Source organism: Nanorana parkeri, unplaced genomic scaffold (assembly GCF_000935625.1).
Source record: "Nanorana parkeri isolate BGI_ZX_2015 unplaced genomic scaffold, ASM93562v1 scaffold822, whole genome shotgun sequence".
Taxonomy (NCBI): domain Eukaryota; kingdom Metazoa; phylum Chordata; class Amphibia; order Anura; family Dicroglossidae; genus Nanorana; species Nanorana parkeri.
This window is the reverse complement of record NW_017307090.1, coordinates 55,692-72,565: the sequence shown is the minus strand read 5'-3', so window position 1 is coordinate 72,565 and position 16,874 is coordinate 55,692. Positions and strand designations below refer to the sequence as shown.

Here is a 16,874-nt window from a genome sequence, read left to right as displayed (position 1 = left end):
GAGGTCCGGGTTGATCTCAGTGTGTCATTGCCAAAGGCCAGGAATCCATGATCACACTGTATTCTGCAGAGGTGGTGTAGTCTATCCAGTAATACCAGGAGGCCAAGAATCTGGAGGAGGTGCCCCATATGGAGCTGGTGAGGTCTTCCATGAGCCTGATGCCGTTTATTTTGGAGAACCAAAGCTGGACCGAGGACGGGGTCACCTGTTTCCAGAACAATGGAATGCAAGCGCGGGCCGCGTTCAGTAAGTGGATTAGAACCGATCTGGAGTAACTCTTAGGTGAGAAATGGTTATGGTGGAGGAGGAAGAATGCCGGTTTGTGTGGGATGTTGTGGTCTCTAAATTTTTGGGTTATCGATCGGACCTGGGACCAAAACGGGGTTTACCAGAGGACAGGACCAGAAGATATAGAGCATGTCCGCAGGGGAGGAGCCACAGCGCCAGCACCCGTCTGGCACATATCGGAACATCTGGTGGAGTTTGTGGGGGGTTCTGTACCAGCGCGTGAGGATTTTGTATCCCAGCTCTTGATATTTGTTGCAAATGGATGACTTCAGGGAATAGCGTAGCAATCTGTCTCTATCAACCTGTGGGAATTGGATCCCCAATTCCCGTTCCCAGTGGTCAATGAAGTATAACGGGAGTTCTAAGTCGGTGTTGAGTGCTAGCTGGTAACAAAGGGAGACTGTTTTGGCTTTTGGTCCTGCGTCTACACAAGTTTGTTCGAAGGCTGAGAGGATGCCCAGCCCTACGTGTTCCATTGTAAGTCGAAGAAAGGACCAGTCGACCCTGTCGAAAGCCTTCTCTGCGTCCGTGGACACAATTAGACTTGGGATGGATTTCGACAGGGCCGAGTGTATAGTGTTGAGAGCCCGGGTGGTGTTGTCACGGGCCTCTCTGGAGGGGACGAACCCCGCCTGGTCAGTGTGGACCAGGGAACGAACATGGGGGAGCAGCCGCATGGACAGGACCTTGGCCAATAACTTGGTATCCAAGTTCAGTAAAGAGATCGGACGGTTGGCCGATAGCACGTCTCTGGGCATGGGTTCACCCTCCTGTATTGAATTCCATGCCGCCAGCATGGGTGCGGTTAGTAGATCCGAGAAGGTTTTATAATACAGGGGTGATACAGGGGTAATACAGAGGGTGAAGCCGTCAGGGCCTGGGGCCTTACCCGTGTTGGTGTGTTTAATGGCTGCCTCTGGTTCCATAGATGAAATCGGGGATTCTAGTGATTCGCGTATCTCAGGAGAAAGGGTGAGCATGGCGGATGCTTCCAAGTAAGCCCGAATGCTTTGTTGTCGCTTCTTCAGGGCCTGGGCGTCCCGGGGGCCGGGGAGATTGTAGAGGTTGGAATAATAATCCCGAAAAGCCGTGACTATGTTGTCCGAGAGGTGACACATCCTTACTGAGGAGGACTTTATGGCTGGGACGTATGTACGGGATTGTTATTGCCTAAGAGCCGGTTGAGTGATAGGTATAGTCCCTAGTGTCAGGGTGGTGAATGCGCCATATGTCGGACAGCTGGTGGGTGAGAAGGCATTTTTTATGGCGTCTCAGTGCCGCAAAGGGCAGGTGGGAGGACTGGTTAGTGGAATCTACTACAGGGTCTAAGTGTAGATTAAAGTCCCCCCCCCGTGGTAGAATGGAGGGGGTGTGATACCACGAATAAAGGGAGGATAGGTAACAGAAATATGCAATATATAAAATATACACTATAAATATGTAGTAGGGAGTTGTTGTTTTTTTTTTTGTTTTTTTGTTTTTTACATAATATGGGAGTAAACACCTAAATAATATACAAAATTAATTAATATGAAGCACTAAATACGGAGGTAGAAAATAGCACAATATAAATGGGGACTCACGAGCATACACTCACGGAAGTCATCCATTTGCAGCAGAACCCGTTCCAGAAAGGTCACCTGGCCTTCGTTGGGGGCGTATATGTTCACAAAGGTCACCGTGTGGTTGCCCACCTTGCCCTTCACCATCAAGAGGCGACCCTCCTCCCCCGAGGACATGTCAGTGAGCTGCCATTGCATTGATCGAATAATCACTATACTGACTCCCCTTGACTTTTTGTCAGTGGAGAAGCTGTGGTACGTTAACGGAAAGTGGCGGTCTCGGAGAGAGGGAGCCCGCCCCTCTGCGAAGTGGGTCTCCTTGAGGAAGCCCACCTGTATTTTTTGTCTGTGAAGGTCCGTGAGCACCATCCTCCGCAGGTGGAAGTGAGGAGGGTCAGCATAGAAGGTCAGTCCACAGTCTGAGGTCTCGAGCCTGCTTGCATCTGGGGTGATCGTCCAGTCGGGAAGGCCGGCCGGAAAGGTAGATGTGGCCGCATCTGGAGATCCTTTTCAAAGCTCAGCGGAACCGGGAGGGTCGTCCATCCGCCGGACAGGAGGGGCAGTGGATGATGGTCAGGTAGGCCGCCGAGCCCAGCGGGGCTTTGGGGACATCGGGGTCTCGTCAGAGAGGTGGGCAAGCCAGTCTGGCAGTCATACTGGAGGTATCTGGAGTAACTCGCACAGGCCTGGCACATCAGCCGGGGATCGGACCGTGAACGAGGCGCCTTCCTTGCGGACATGCAAGCGGATCGGGTATCCCCATCTGTAGGAGGCGCCGGCCTGGAGGATCAGCTAGAGGAGGGGGCGAAGCAAGGCCCGGCGCCGTAGGGTGTTGCGTGAGAGGTCTGGCAGAACCTGTAGGGCCACCCCATCGAATTCGACCGGTTTCTTCAGCCATGTCTGGCGTAGAATGTCCTCCTTCATAGAGTAGTATTGAAGGCGGCAGACAACGTGTCTTGGGCGCGATGCGTCCGGAGACGGTGGGCCTAGAGTGCGGTGCACTATATCGAGTAAGATGGAGTCCGGGGCCGCATCGGGGAGTAGGGAGCCAAAGATAGCTTGCACCATGGAGTGGAGGTCCACAGGGTTGGTTGCCTCCGGTAGGCCCCCCGGTGTCACAGCACCCGGTTAGGTTGGATCTCAGCTGCGGATGTCATGGAAGTAGTATGAGAAAAGGTGGCTTAGTCTGCGGATCCCGTTACACTCAGTGCGGCGGGATTACCGTGGGCATCATGTACCACCTGGAGAATAAGAATCGGTAGGACCTATTTAGGCAATAGTGGGTTAATAACTGTAAGGGTAGCTATTAAGGTACGGAAGGACGACCAGGCTGAGGAGGTAGGGGAGTTGTCACCTCTAATTGCAAGCATGCGCCGCAATCTGAACAGGGTACACCTAATTGGTCCCACGATACTAATATGCAATATTCAGCAGTATAGGTTTATGCCAGGGTTAGAGTTCTCCTTAACTGTAACACAGTACTAGTATGCAACATGCAGCAGTATGAGTTTATGCCAGGGTTAGAGTTCTCCTTAACTGTAACACAATACTATTATGTAACAAGCAGCAGTATGAGTTATACCTCCAGAGGGTTAAATGGAGATAGGCTCCAACAGTTCAGAGTGTACCAGAGCAGAAACGACAAGCTAATATCACAGCTATTTGTTGAAGCCTTGCAGCAGAGGCAGCAGGTTGTTTGCCTCCACAGCCAGGTACTTGCAGTTAGTTGGGATCCCAATTAAGGGGGAGAGGAGTGCCGCCTGGTTGCCTGTTTTGCTGGGTCCGGTTCCAATGGGGCTGAAGTCAGAGCGGGGTCGCCATGAGGCTGCAGGGAGACCGAGAGGTTCGCTCTCGCAGAGGTTTGCGGGGATCGCTGTCCATCACTCGACGAACCAAATTAAGAGAACGCCGAGTGATCGTAACAGCTGGGTTTTTACGTGCGGGGCCTCGCGGAAGCGAGGAGACTCGCCGGCCGTATCCTTGACACCCGGATTCTCACGTTCTGGCGCCGGCTGCGGTCCTCGATACTTCCATATACGCAGTTGGAGGGCCGCAATAAGCAGTGAGGCCTCCGGATGTGTGTGCTCTAAGGCCTGAACCCTGGCTTCCAGGGTGGATACTGCGGCTACCTCTGTAGAGACCGGCTGGATCCTCTGCCGTACCTTACGCAGTTCACGCTGGAGGGCCGTCTCCACTCTGGTGACCAGGGCCGCAAAGTCTTCCTTAGTGGGTAGATAGTTCAGCAAGGCCCGAAACTTCTGCAGGAGATCGGACGGTTGCTTGCGGGATGGATACGGGTCCGCATCTGTGGAGTCAGAGTCATAGATCCGAGGTGAGTGTGTCCCAGAGCGGGATTCACTTGGTGCTGGAGACAGAGAACGGGCATTGCCTTGTGGCATGCGCTGGAGACGAGGCTCGGACGCCATGTTGGACTGGTCCCGGCCGCGGGGCCTGTTCCGCGTCGAGGTAAACATTTTTTGCATCGGGGGGGTTCCCCGCTGTGAAGCTGGCGTACCCTCTTTTCTGCGTTTGGACATCTTTTGTGGCCCAAGTTGGGAAGGTATAAGTCAGTATAGGTAGTGTATAGTTGACGAAACCCACGGAGATTTCTGCGTTTGCTTCTTACTCAGCCATGAGCAGGACACGCCCCCCATCCTATTCTTTTTATGGCTGCCCAGTTCCCAGCACCATGCCAGTGTGTGTGGTTGTCAGGGTACCATGCACAGGCGTCCTCACACCACATGCAGGTACCCACGCAGGATGACCAAATTAATATGCCCACACAGGATAGGGTTCTATGCACACAGTTTATTTGCTACACAACAACACTACAAACCCTCTCAACCCCCCACAGGTTTAGCAGTGAAGTAATAAACCCACCATTGGGACAAACACACACCTACAGCCAGGGGGAAGCAACAAGGAGGGGTAACAGGCCTGCAGATATATGGCAGGCCACAGGATAAAAGAAGTGGTCAGGTACAAGCCGGGTCGTTAACAGGAGGGCAGCAGCATGGTACAGGAACAGGATCCAAGAGAGTGGTCGGGTAACAAGCCGGGTCGGTGACAGGTCTGCAGATAGGAAGCAGGGTTTCAGGAAGCAGGGTTCAGGTTTATGGGAATCAGTTAAGTGCAGGCGACGCAATACTGAGCCAGCTTCCTGACTGCAGGTAGGGCCTAAATACCCTCCCAGGAAGCACCAGGTGATGGGATGAGCAGTCACAGCTGGGGCACACCCGCAGGTGAGTACTGGAGCTGCAGGTTCATTACAGTCCCTGGCTGCTGGAGACACCCGCAGGCGAGCACAGGAACTGCAGGACCTGGCTCCAGCACCACCTGGGGGTGCTCTGGATCATGACAGTGGTTTGTTACAAAACAGTGGGAAAGTTTTTGAGGAAGACCTGTCTCAGTTTTCCAATAGCAGTCAATAGGATTTGTGCATTTATTCTCTTATTCTGCAGTGGAGGAATGAAAATGAGGGTCTGATTGGTTGCTCTCTGCAATAGGGATTGTTAGAGACCATTCTGCCCTATGAAATGTTAATACATGTAGATACATTTTTATTTTATAAATGGTGAAAAGTGGAATGATACTCACAAAATAGTAGGTAACATTAAGCTTTCAAATCAAAGGTTGATCCTCAGCCTTGGCAAAAAGCAAGAGCAGAATGAGAGAGCTGCACAAATGGTGGTTCCTATGTGACAGCACAGTATGCCTCAGTTTACGCGTTTCTGGGGCCACACCCCCTTCCTCAGACCCTCAGAGGTTCTGAGGAAGGGAGCGTGGCCCCGAAAACGCCCCCGAGAACATGCTGATCTAGTTGTTTGCCAAGACTGAGGATCAACCTTTGATTTGAAGGCGTAATGTTACCTACTCATTTGTAAATATCATTTAACTTTTTGCCATTTATAAAATAAAAATTTATCTACACTAGGGAAGGCGCCCCTTGTTTTTGTTTTCTCATTAGATAATACAGTCTCCCTGACTGATGTGGGGCAGCGACCTGTAGAACTTCTGCATATATATTTATTCATTGGAGTGGTCATCTCTGGCGCTATTGGTTTTTATTTTTAGATAAACAGTACTGTTATTAGAGGAGTCTGCACCATTATAGCCATATATTGGTGTTAATAGAATGATGTGTTTTCTGTACAGACAGGTGGGGTTCTCTCTCTAATAGAGTGTACGCTGATTGAAGAACCAGATATAAATGAAGATGACTGTAAGTAAACCTATTTAGCTTTTTACCTTCTATATGAACAGTGGTATATGTGCATGCATGGTATAACTGTGATTCTGGAGGCAGGTATATGCAAACTTTAAAAGAGAACTATGGCCAAACCTTTTTGGCTGTAGTTCTCTTTTGGGTCACAGGAGTACATTTACTAATGTACTCCTGTGACCCAAAGTCAGAATATATGCTGACAACACAGAGCCGCGCTGCAGCCAGAAAAGATCCCGACAATATTCCACTCCTCTGCCTGATTGACAGCTGGCTCTGCTTCTCTAGAGCCAGAGTGAGCTGTGCTTGCCCACTCCCCTGTTTGTCCCTCCAATGAGTGCTGGAGGGACAGAGAGAGGGGAGAGGGGCACAGTCACTGCTCTCTGCAAGGAGAAGCCATGATCCCTCAGTTCTCCAACTATAGTACAGTGTCACACACCATCTCAAACTATTGGGATGAGCACATTTTACTATCCCAATAGTTCTCCTTTAAGTCTACACACTAGGGCTGCAACCAACTAATCGATAATAATCGATTATGAGAATAGTTGTTAGCTATTCTCATTATCAATTAGTTGGTTGGATCCCATAGCACTCTACTCCACGCTTGGAGGAGGGCACAGCAAGCAGTGGGTGGGTGCAATAGCCAGCCTGCTATTGGCTGTTGCAATTTGAAATGACCAATAGCAGGCTGGCTATTGCACCAGCCCACTACCTGCTGTATTTACATTCAGCTGCCATCTAAGGAATCTTGCCACTGGCAGCTGTCATTCCTTGGCTGAAGCTATTCAAGCGCCATGTGCTTACAATACAATTATTACACAAAAAAATATAAAATGTGGGAAAAAAGTAATTTTCAGTTTCAGCTTGACAAATTCTGCCGCGGAAGGTGCTTTGCAGTGCCATTCATTTCAATGGCACCCCAAATGCGCCTCCCACAGTGTGATCGGTACCGCAATGCCGTGCGTTCCAGTGCAGTGCGATTGCAAAAAATTGTGCGGGGAGTTTTATTCTGAAGTAAACTTTGTTTGTAAACACCGCATTTGTGTATTTGATTTCAAATGAAAGATGGTATTTATTTATTTTTTTTATACGATTAATAGATCATTCGAAAAAATTAATCGGCCAACTAATTGATTATGAAAAAAATTATTAGTTGCAGCTCTACTGCACACCCCAGTGTATTCAGAAACAATTCATTCTAGAGATTCTTGGTTCTGATCATGGATTTGCTTTGCAGGCAAGTTATATACACCTGGGATGCAATGTAATTGCACACCTAATTTATGCCCATTCTGTGCAATCAGACCAGTTGTACGGAATGATTGGTAGGAGGCCAAAGTCCAATCTAAGGCATTCTAAAAAGTCCCAATAAGTCTGTAAGTGTGGACACGGAAAGCTTAATTAAGGCATATTTAATACATTTTCTGACTCCAGTGTAGTGACATTATTTCGTGCATTACATTAACACTTCAGTAAATGGTTCTAGTTGCTGCCTGCACTTCCTTTTTAATTACAGTCACTCAATATTAAACATGTTACAAGCACAGCACTCTTAAAACTAGCAGGAAACCTCCCATGGGAAATAATGTCAAATATGTGCCCTCAGCTATGCATGTTTCTGTTTTTAACATGTCTCTGAAGAAAACAGACTATAGCTTATAAGATAAAATGACTTTATATATGTACATGAAATGTGAAACTGTCAAAAGGAAAAGTCTAGCTTCAATGTATCAGCGGACACCTTTATTAACCAGAAACCTCTAATATATGTGCCTGTCTGAAACTAGCTTCTCTTTGTTACTTTTGTGGTGACTTCAGGAAAAGTCACAATAATGTTTGTGTTGTCTAAAGACGGTGCTCTTATTGGCCATTGACAGATCAATTGGACGGGATGGTTGGTTGTCGTTGAAGTTTAGCCCTGAAGCTGGTGCAGATAGGCCACTAGTAACATTCAAGGTTCAAGGCTCAACATGTGTTCTTTACTTCCACTGTACACTTTGGGGTTAATTTAGGAAAGTTGCAAGCGCCCCTAGAAGGAAATCTTATACTCATCAGTGCCTCACAAAGATGTTTATTATATGCTTGCTTTGTTTCACTTCTTTTTAATACTGTGTGAAGAGCCAGAGCGTGAAAGTGTGGAGTTTAGATTGTGCAAATGTGTTCCACAGCACAGGATGTCATGCTCTATAACTTGGTTACATTCTTACAAGATGAATTTAGAACCAAAAATGTACAAAGACTGAGGCTCCTGGTTTAGAAACTTTTGACAGCTCACTGTCATTAACAATAGTTTTGCATTTCATTTGTATCCATTGATTGACATCCTGCTATACTTCGGTAGAGCTGAGTCCATTGCTCACTAGGCACAGTGCATATTAGCAGCCTAAAATATGCTGTATTCCTTAAACAATTATATGTAATTCAAGCAGTGGGTAAGTAAATAACCAAACCCTACGTTCCCTGTACCTGTAATTAACTCCAACCAGGAAACAACAAGTAAACTTACATAATATTGGGTAATGTGCCCCTAATATTTTTCTGTTCACTGACTGTGGGCAGTAACTACATGCTGCAAGTCACAGTTTATAAGTCAGATCCCGCATGTGGCACTCAGGGTGCTCAGGCAAAGCTGTGAAATTTGAGCATTGTGTGTGGCAATTTTCAGGCCCTATAGGAGCCAAAAGAAGCAGGATTGTGACATACAGACATTTCTGCCAGGGTTTGTACCTAAGATCGACCTGCTTAAATACCCTAGTGCCGCGGTATTTTTCTAGCCTTCACCTGCTATCCTGCAGCTTTTGTTAAGCACTGCACCTTCCTGTCTGGGTCAGGGTTTTGTTCCTTGGTCATCATCTTGTCTTCCTGTTGCTGCTCCTGTGTTAGTTGCCCCGTCTTTTCCGTTATATATACGATTGTGTATCTTGTCTGTTTTCCAGATCCACACCTCTGGTGTGGCATCGGCTGGCTCGGATATTCTGCTTGGTACCTCCGTGGTACCAAACAGAATAGAAAAAACAGTGGAAAAAAAAGTAGCAAAAAAAAAGTTTCCAAATGTAAATAAATGAAAGATTTTTTAAAAATTAAAGATTATTGAAAAAAGAAAAAAAGATTATTGAAAAAAAAAAAGAAACAATTGTGCCGAGCTAGCAGTGACAGCTGATGCTAATCTGTCATTGCAACTGGGCGGAGCCAGCTGTGAGATATGGCTGGCTCCGCCCAGCTGTCAGTTGCGAGGCTTTTCGGCCGGCTGATGGCCGGCCTTTTGCCCCGCTTCGGGTTTCACGTGGGCTCAGTCGAGCCGAAACATATGCCTTCGGCTCGGGTGGGCCGCTCGGCCAGCTTCAAGAGCTGTACGGACTATAGTTAATAGTTCGTACAGCTCCCAAAGCTGGCCAAGGGGCTCAGCTGAGTGAATAGCCGGTAAAGCAGCCTTTTATTGGCAAATGTGGTTGTTAGTTTCAAGCACAAGGACACCAGCGGTGCAGTAAGCTTTATTTACATAAATTATTTGGCTCCTAAATCACAATGAGGTTATGATGTTGTCATGTTATATTTTAGATTGTAAGCTCTCCTTACCATCTTGTCTTGATTTGTATTAAAACTCTAATGTCCTCCTTATATTGTAATGCGCTGCGCAAACTGTTGGCGCTGTATAAATCCTGTATAATAATAATGTTGGTAATAATAATGTTGTAGTTCAAATAAAAATGAGTAGAATTCTGCTTTCGCCTACAAAAAATGTGTAACTGTTTACACCAAAGATTGGATTATTTTGTTGCTGATACTGCAGGGCTGGGACTGGGTCCAACTTTACTGGAGAATGTGAGTGACAAGTGGTGCAGGCAGCAGATAGAACTAGAAAACCTCATAACTTCCAAGCTACAAATTTGCAAGAAAACCCAGTAATTTCTCTCTTATCTCCACATGTTGTTCTGTCTTTGTTGTAGTATAAATGATGTAAGGGAGATGGTGACAGGCTCCCTCTGTCTTTTACTGTATCCATCAATGTCACTTCATTAGTTACACAGAAGGGGGTGCTTGTTATATGGAATCCATCTCACCCTACTGGAACACAGAAAACAAGACATGGGATTGTCATTGGATTCAGCGACATGACTGCAACTTTCTTTTTGACAGTGTTTTTAAGTTAAAGCAAAACTCCAGTCCAAATCCTACCTAACTCTTTGGCTGTGAGCATATTTCAACTACAAGGTGCAAAAACCTTCCACGAAAATCATAGTAATGGTATGCCCCTGACTGAGGTGTCACTACATAAAAATGGCTGCTAAAGTGGGGTTCCACTAGTCTCAGTGAACGCACCTCTTATAGCTTTCACAGTTTTTTTGGTCTAGAATAAGGGTTTGACCAGGAGATATGAAGCAGGCACCAGAGACTGAGTAATGAGCAGAATAGTAGATTAGGAATGGCAGGAATCACTTCTCAAATACAGTCCAGCCTTTGCTCAGGCACTGATATTTGGGAAGACAAACATAGGCTACAGCATGGCCATGAATGACTGCCAACAAGTGGTGTAGGCTAAGCACAACATTATCTAACCAGGAAGAAGACCTAAAGCTCCCTCCACCAGGCTTCACAATTGATTTTTTTTTTTTTTTTAAGTTGGCGTGTGCAGTGCTTTTTTCCCCTGCAAACAAAGCATTTATTGTAAGGTGTAGGCACCAGCTCAGGTTTTGGAACCACTACCGAACTACTGTTCAACTTTAGCAGCAACCTTTGGAAGATGCTTTATGTGAATACCGAGGGGTGTCTGTAGTCAAAAGTCATTGTCATTGATAAGAAGAGCCAAGCCTATAAAGCACAGCATGCAGTCAGTAATCAAAGCAAAAGCCAGTGCAGGTGGGGTATGAACAAGGTCAGGTTAAACCAAGAAAGAACAAGGAAGCATAAAAACAAGCTAACAAACTATTGAACATGCAGTTGGCCTTAAAAAACAAACCTGACTTAACACTTGTGTATGCTTGGCTTTGGTCCTGCAGTTGGACAGGAAGCCTGGGGGCATAGAAGAATGTTGTTGCATATACTTGGATATGGGGGGTAATCTGCAGTTCAGGGGGACCTAACAGATAGGGATGAAGGACAGCAAGATTCAGTGAGAGAAAAGGATAGAGCGCCAGAGCACACCAACACCAAGAAATAAGAAGGAGTTCTGTCAGAAGGATCAGCCAGTGAGGATTGTTGCTTTTGCTGATACTTGCTACTAGGAAGAGCAGTACTGTATTTGCTTCATTTGTAGATAGTTGAACTGTGGACTAATGAACACCCAGGTGCTTAGAAATGGTTTCCCAAACCTCTCCAGCTTATGCCTCTCTACAATTCTTTTTCCTAAATCCTCTAGAAGTTCGGGGCATGGTTCACTGGTCCATCACTAATCCATTTGAGTCTAATTATGCTCTTTATAACACTTCATTATCCTAGCGGCCACATACTTTCCATCAAGGATTGGAGCATGATGGCGCATTCATGCAGAAATCTTGGTCATTTCAGGTGTTTTACAAACTCTTTCTTGCTAGAAATTATAATAACATGTTTATAAGTGCTGTCAAATTTGTGGCTTTGTACTAAGACTAGACATGCAGAATTTTATTTAGAAATCTTCAGGAAATGGCATGCATTAGGAAATACATATATTCTTGTACAAACATTTTCCTCCTTTATGTTGTAATGATAATTTTACTCTCTCAAGCAAAGGGGTCTGGATATGTGTTTGGTCATCTGGATTTTAAAATTGTGGTGGAATCGGTAGATGCAACACCCTTCACTGTTGTCCTTCTGGCTCCTTCTCGTCAAGAAAAAGCTGCTTGGACCAGTGACATTAGTCAGGTAAGAATTTTAATCATAGCAAAACAAAAGCATAAAAGAAACCCTGACATGAATTCAAATACAGTTGGGTATTATCACTAGGGCTCTTTCAGTGTGACATAGGGACATTGGTACTGAGTTTAGCACTGAAGGAGCAGGGATTAGATGGCAGAGTTTGCTGGGTACATGCATACACTATTTGTAGTATTGTTTTCATTTGCTTGGTCCTTGATGACACGATTACTAGAAACAATGTAATAGCAACACATTGATAGACAGGTATCCAGTGGCTTTTCAGCCAAAAATGGAAAACCCTTTACTTGTTCCCACTATGGCGAACTGTTACACAACTCATAACTTACACAACAGGCTCATAAACCCATTAAGAGCTGCACTAGAACTCCTGAAAGGTTTTACTGTCGCTTAAGGTTCCATTGGGGAGAGTCCTCTGCTTACTGTCAGGTAAAAAGGCTGTTGCCAGGACAGGAGCTGAGGTGAAATCTCTCTAACCGAGACAAAAGTAAAAATGCTTTTTTTTTAAAGTTGGGTAGGGGGATGCTAGAACACCAGATTTGTATAGATGTCTCTTTCCCTGTTGCAGATTCTTCCACACTTTCCTTCTGGTTAAAGGTTGTATCTAATACAGGGAATAAGGGAAATCTCTCTAACAGAGCCCTGGACAGCAGTAAAACCTGAGCGGTTTTAACCTGTCCCCATTCTATCCAATACTGAAAAAAAAAAATTGGTTGTAGATGCACTTTAAATCCAGGACACTGCGTCTGCCAGTAAATATACCAAAATGATTTCACCAATGCTGTTTTTGAAATTGATATAAATAAAGACAGATATTTAGGAAGAAATGTCTCTGGAAATTTTGGTAGTTAAGAATGAGTTGAGGGTTTTTTTTTAGAGAATATGTATACATTCCGGAGTCATCTCAAGCCGCTGTAGTGACCATGCCCTTTATTTAATCTTGACAGTGTATTGAGAATATTAGATGCAATGGCCTGATGAGCAATGTGTTCGAGGAGAACTCTAAGGTTACAGTTCCACACATGATCAGGTAAGAGATGACCATATTTGAGTGTTAACTAGTGACCTTTTACCAGTCATTTTATTTGCAGTGCTCTGGGATCTCAGCTTGATAATTGTCCACTATGCTACTGAAATCCCACAGACATAAATGGTGGGCAGCAGCCACTCTTGTGGTAAGAACAGTGCCCACTGGAAATTGATTATAGATGATTTTCCATATGTGGGGAATAATTGTTTTGGTTGTATAATAGTTTGATTTTTATCCTTAAGGTGCCAGCATAGTACTTGGAATGGTGGTTTTGCCCAGGCCATATAGGTATGAGGAGAATGTGGCAAGCAACACATTTCTTAATAAATCAGTGAAGGTGTATTTTGGAAGTAGATAGTTTCAGTGATTAATAAACTTTCAGTAGTAATTTATCATTTCAAAGGGTACTATAGGAGGCTAAAAAAAGATGGTAGTGGTTTTGTTGAAAGCTGGTCATACATAATACATAGATGCTAAGCCTAGCCACTACATTGCTTACAGGTGATGAATAAAAGCATTTATATATGCATAAAGTAAAGCTGCCTGTTAATGCATACCTATGGTGTGTATGGGCTTCATTGGTTTCCTTATAAATGCCTAGATTATACTGCACTGTTAGTGCATGGGTGAGCTTGATGCAGCAGCTTAAATCCATTCCTGTAAGACACAGGTGAATGTGTGTATTGGATGGGGGTGTTTTTGGAGGTCGAATCATTGAAGTCAAATTCTAACCACTTTTCTGCAATTTTTCTGCAAGTTGCAAATGTATATACCCCACCAATGTGCCACTAGCTAGTAGAATAGTAAAGCTGACACTTTCTAAAAAGTCACTGAATCAGAACTAGTAAATGGTACAGGGACATCTGCTTTCGCCTAATCACACAAATGTGTTGCTTCATGACAGAGTCCCTTTAAGTGAATATACTGTATATCTTAAGGAATATGAATTGATAACCACAATGTGAGAAATCCTGTAAAAAAGGGTATTCTAATGGGCAAAAGGGTGAAAACACACAGCAGAATTTGCAAAGCAAAAACATTTTAATATTTGATGTTTGTATAACAAAAAACAATGAATAATAAACACGTTGAGGCCACTTTACTAAAGAAGTTGAGAATTGTCACACAATAAATTGTGTCAATATTTATTTACATTTTCCAATTATGTGAAAAGCAAATTCCTGTTTACTTATTTCATCTGCACATGATTGGATAAATGAAGTGAATATTTACATAATTTATTGTATGAAGCTTCCCGACTCCTTTACTAAATCGGCCCTATTGTATTTACAGTATTATTATGTTTATTGTATTGTATTTAGATGGCTTTGTAATAAATTAACTAGTTGAAAATGGTACTGTAAACGTCCACTATAGTCTATTACTTTTGGATTAAGCTGGTCAATTTTGGGATGATGGTACAGGACACAATTTGAAAGAAGGTTAAATGGACAAAAAGAGAACAATAAAACAAAGATTGTATGAGCTTACTAAAGAACAGATAGATAAAGTCAGTTTACCCAAGTATAAAAATTGACCCAAAACCATTTAGGTTGAATTAAGGAATGATTAAGGCCATCTTTAATTAAATAGATGTATACAGTATTTCATCAAGTGAGAAAATGCTTTTTTTGGAACATACATGAAAGACTACATACAAAGCTCTAGACAAATATACTTTATACATGTTAAGCCTTATAACAACAATACTGTGGTATGAAAAAAAAACAGAGAAAGATTTACTAGTATTATTTCATAGTGATTTGTTCTTACATCCAGTGGCACATTTTAACTTCAGTAGATGCATTATAATTTAACTTGTGCTTTTGAAGGCCATCATTTATAGTCACTACATGACATAAACCTATGAATGTGTCCAGCTGAGACAAGCTTCTTGTTCATGAATGTTTTTAGATCGGACGCAAGACTGCATAAAGATGATGTAGATATCTGTTTTAGTAAAACCCTGAACTCCTGCAAGGTCCCTCAGATCCGCTATGCCAGTGTGGAGCGTCTTCTGGAGAGATTGACTGACTTACGCTTCCTCAGCATCGATTTCCTCAACACCTTCCTGCATACCTACAGGATATTTACCACGGCCTTTGTGGTGCTAGAAAAACTGGCTGATACCTACAAGAGACCTTTCACATCAATTCCAGTCAGGTATGTTCAGTACAACCCTGCATAATGTGTGCTTACTTTGCTTGTGTAATTGCTATCAGGTTCATTTAAAGTAAACCTGTCATGAGAGTGATATGGGTGCTATAATGGTTGACCTTCTTCTGAAAGTTACTTTGCTCCTATGCTGACAAAGTAGCTTTAATACTGACCTAAAAAAGGAATGCAGATTAGTAAAGTCGGAGGTTCTTGTCTGCCTGTGTAGTCCAGGTCAGCTACTCATAGAAGTGAAACAAGAAGATCAGCATGACAAACAGGCAACTAGCATTTTCAGGGGAAGTCCTAATCATTACATATTTTATGTGTCATGAAAATGCTGCAGATTGTAGAGCTGGTCAGGTGCACATATGTGCAAAGTATTACAGTATAACTAAAGGCAAAACCTTTTTTTTTTTAAATATTTGGATAGAGTGTTGATGGGTTAAAACCTCGCTGAAGTTGTAATTACTGTCTGGGTCCTGGCACTTCATTTGCTGCTGATATTGCCAGCAATTACTGGCTGTGAAAATGACAGCAGGGAATTGCTATGGATTACAAAGCAGGAGCGGCTGTCCTGTGTAGAATGATACTTGCAGATAGACTGCAGGTGTCATTGAGCAATATGGTGTATGTTACACTGTATATTTTATTTCATTCATATGTAGATTCAAATTGTGACCTTAAGTGTGTGAGTGTGTTTGGTAAATTAGAATATAAACCTCTGGGGGACAGCGAATTATGTGAATGGTCATATGTACTCTTTAAATTGCTGCATAATATGTTGCACGATATACTGTAGATATAATAGATATGATAAATAAATACATATAATGGAGTTTAGAGTCACAGAGGGAACTCCATTCATTGGCTGGTGATGAATGTTGCAATGAATGAAAAATAGATTGGCACTTTTTTTTTTTTCCTCTCTCTACTACTTCTTTAGGTCTCTAGAACTCTTTTGTGCTTCCAGTCAAAGCCTGAGTGATGGGAAGTCACCACATATCTGTCGCAAGTTTTCTTCTCCGCCTCCCTTATCGCTCTCTAGGACATCATCACCTGTCAGAGCGAGGAAGTTATCTCTGAACTCTCCACTGAACTCTAGGATTGGAGCCTTGGACTTATCTACATCATCCAGTGCCAGCAGTCCAACTTCCATATTTAGCCCAGCCACCTCCCCACCTCCCAGCACTAATAAAGTACCTCTAGACCTCAGCAAAGGACTCTCCTCACCAGAGCAAAGTCCAGGAGCAATTGATGAGAATTCAGAAAATCCTCGCATTGATCTATGTAACAAGCTACGAAGGAGTATCCGTCGAGGTATGTATACAGCTTCATGCTCACGTTCACTGTTAGAATCCTATCTTCTTTAAATATAGTTCCTGTGAGTTATTTTCAGCAGCTAAACACTAACGTGCCAATTTCAAAGTTTAAAGGTGCCTACATTTTCTTGTTTGTGGAAGGAAAACTGGAAACCATGCCACTATGGGATGACAACCCCAATGCATTTTTGTATCACTAAATTTGTTATGCTTGATATGATTGTATCTGATAAATGATACAACATTATAAAATATCCTGGGAAATGTTCTTAGTATAACAACCTTTCAAGTGCAAAATGATTAGAAGCATTTTAGCTCCTTCACATTGTCTCAAGCGGGTATTTGAGACAGAACTCCAGACAAGGAACAATTTAGTTATGAATATGTTCTGTAAGTAACTGTTAATCTACACTGAAAAAAAGACACTTGTCTCCCATTCT

General features: G+C 43.7%; 1 protein-coding gene across 1 annotated transcript in view; it reads left to right on the top strand.

Moving 5' to 3' along the window:
* Window positions 1-16,874, top strand: part of RASGRF2 (Ras protein specific guanine nucleotide releasing factor 2) — a 199,179-nt gene that overhangs the window by 135,769 nt on the left and 46,536 nt on the right. Inside the window, exons 11-15 of the mRNA XM_018565208.1 lie at window positions 6,006-6,072; window positions 11,780-11,916; window positions 12,876-12,958; window positions 14,873-15,121; window positions 16,059-16,432. Of these exons, the coding sequence (XP_018420710.1) occupies window positions 6,006-6,072; window positions 11,780-11,916; window positions 12,876-12,958; window positions 14,873-15,121; window positions 16,059-16,432 (910 nt within the window). The remainder of the gene's footprint in view (window positions 1-6,005; window positions 6,073-11,779; window positions 11,917-12,875; window positions 12,959-14,872; window positions 15,122-16,058; window positions 16,433-16,874) is intronic.